At 43.5% G+C, this 2,500-nt stretch overlaps 1 protein-coding gene across 1 annotated transcript in view; it reads left to right on the forward strand.

Annotated features, from left to right (window-relative positions):
• LOC134443215 (proline-rich protein 5-like) overlaps positions 1 to 2,500 on the forward strand; it is a 47,838-nt gene that overhangs the window by 28,530 nt on the left and 16,808 nt on the right. Inside the window, exons 5-6 of the mRNA XM_063193097.1 lie at positions 1 to 52; positions 1,423 to 1,514. The exon at positions 1 to 52 is cut by the window's left edge and continues 6 nt beyond it. Of these exons, the coding sequence (XP_063049167.1) occupies positions 1 to 52; positions 1,423 to 1,514 (144 nt within the window). The remainder of the gene's footprint in view (positions 53 to 1,422; positions 1,515 to 2,500) is intronic.

A 2,500-nucleotide genomic window follows, 5' to 3' on the forward strand; every position in this document is an offset into this window, starting at 1 on the left:
CTGCTGACTAAAGGCATGGTCATCCTCAGGGATAAGATACGCTTCTATGAAGGTAGGTGTGTGTGTGTGTGCTTCTATGAAAGAAACAGCTAAAACAGGGGACAGAGAGAAGCAAATAGTCATTTCAACCAGGCTTGTACAAAATTCCGAATTGAATGAATTGAAATTCAAAATAATGCCATAATACGAACACTAGGTAGTGTCATTACCATTACCATTTCTTTGAATTTAATCTACACCACCCATTGATAGTACATAGAACACCACCACCTAGTGTTCATATTATGGCATTACTGTGAATTTCAATTCATTCAATTCGGAATTTCGTACAAGTCTGATTTCAATACAAGGCAAGGCAAGTTTATTTGTATACCCCATTTCATACACAAGTGCAACTCAATGTTGTTCACAAAAAAAAACAACGCAGACCGTAAGACCATAAGAGTCGACCACTTGTTCCTGACTGGGATTAGGCTGCAGATGTAGGGTGGCAGTAGCCAGGCCGTGCCCTCCTAGTGACGCAACAACTTCAGCGTTGCTACCAGTCAGGTCAAGAGTCAATGCAAGTACTTTCTGAGTTCCCGCAAATACGGGAACTCCTCCCACTTTGTTGGGAAGCAAACAATCATCAGCAAACCATGGGAGGCCATTTGGGAAATGCCATTTGGGAAATGTTAACTGTTATGCTCTTGGTCAGACCAAGTCTCGAAGAGATTTGAAAGTTGATGATAATCAGGCTATGGTGGCAGTATTGCCAAGCATTGCCTTGCATACTAGTTGATGACAAAAGACCAACAATGGTCGGCGTCTGCGCCTTGAACTTAATACTCGTGTATTGCTTGGTGCGTGCACTCCCAAAAAGTAGTAATCACTCAAGATAATGGAAACATACTGGAGACATTGAGAATGGACTAGCTCCGAAACATCTGTTTCTCCAGTTAACCTTAGTCAAGTCAAGTCAAGTCAAGTTTATTGTCAATTTCTTTACATGCACTGGTCATACAAAGAATTTGAAATTGCGTTTCTTGCTCTCCCATGCAGACATAGACTAATCTAGGTAAGGACATAGACAGTATAGACATAGACAGTACTCATACATGGACATAAGACAGTATGGACGTAGACATTGCTCATACAGACATTTAAAGTGCAAGACTGGACAACAGAAGACTTGTAGAGAACATACATTAAGAGGAGGTATTTTGTTGTGCTTTTTCTAAACGCCCTTTATAGCGTTCTGACATAGTAATAGTAGCATTTGAAGAAAATAAATAATAAAAAAAAAAAAAACCTTAGACGTCTGTTGTTTAATTTCGGCTTCAATACACTTATTCAATCAAGTCTTGTGTGCGCCTCCTTTTTTCCATTATCTTGAGTGCTTGCATACTAGTTTACACGACACGGCGCCCCCTTGTGTTCCAGGTCAGAAGCTGCTGGACTCCCTGGCGGAGACCTGGGATTTCTTCTTCTGCGATGTTCTCTCCATGCTGCAAGCCATCTTCTACCCCGTACAGGTAACACACTCACACACATACACACACACACACACACACAAGCCATCTTCTACCCTGTACAGGTAACACACACACACACACACACACACACACACACACACACACACACACACACACACACACACACACACACACACACACACACAGACACACACACACACACACACACACACACACACACAAGCCATCTTCTACCCTGTACAGGTAACACACACACACGCACACACACACACACACACACATAAATGAACACACACACACACACACACACACACACACAGAAGCCATCTTCTACCCCGTACAGGTAACACACACACACACACACACACACACACACACACACACATGCATACACATACACACACACAAGCCATCTTCTACCCTGTACAGGTAACGCACACACACACACACAAGCCATCTTCTATCCTGTACAGATAATACACACACACACACACACACACACACACACACACACACACACACACACACACACACACACACACACACACACACACACACACACACACACACACACACACACACACACACAGAAATTCACACAAAACCATGGCCGTGGGAAGTACTTTTTAACAGGGGGTGCCGGGGCATTTCAGCATGTTAAAATAATCAAAATATTTCAATAGTAACATTTAATTAAGAAAGAAATGTCTTGTCACAGGGGGTGGTGCAGCACCCCTATTTCCCACAAAACTTTGGTAAACACTTTGGTAATTGTGTGTGTGTGTGTGTGTCCACAGGGTAAGGAGCCGTCTGTGCGTCAGTTGGCCCTGCTTCACTATCTAACTGTGTGTGTGTGTGTGTGTGTGTGTGTGTGTGTGTGTGTGTGTGTGTGTGTGTGTGTGTGTGTGTGTGTGTGTGTGTGTGTGTGTGTGTGTGTGTGTGTGTGTGTGTGTGTGTGTGTGTGTGTGTCCACAGGGTAAGGAGCCGTCTGTGTGTCAGGAGACCCTGCTTCACTATCTAACTGT

Source organism: Engraulis encrasicolus, unplaced genomic scaffold (genome assembly GCF_034702125.1).
Source record: "Engraulis encrasicolus isolate BLACKSEA-1 unplaced genomic scaffold, IST_EnEncr_1.0 scaffold_28_np1212, whole genome shotgun sequence".
Classification (NCBI taxonomy): domain Eukaryota; kingdom Metazoa; phylum Chordata; class Actinopteri; order Clupeiformes; family Engraulidae; genus Engraulis; species Engraulis encrasicolus.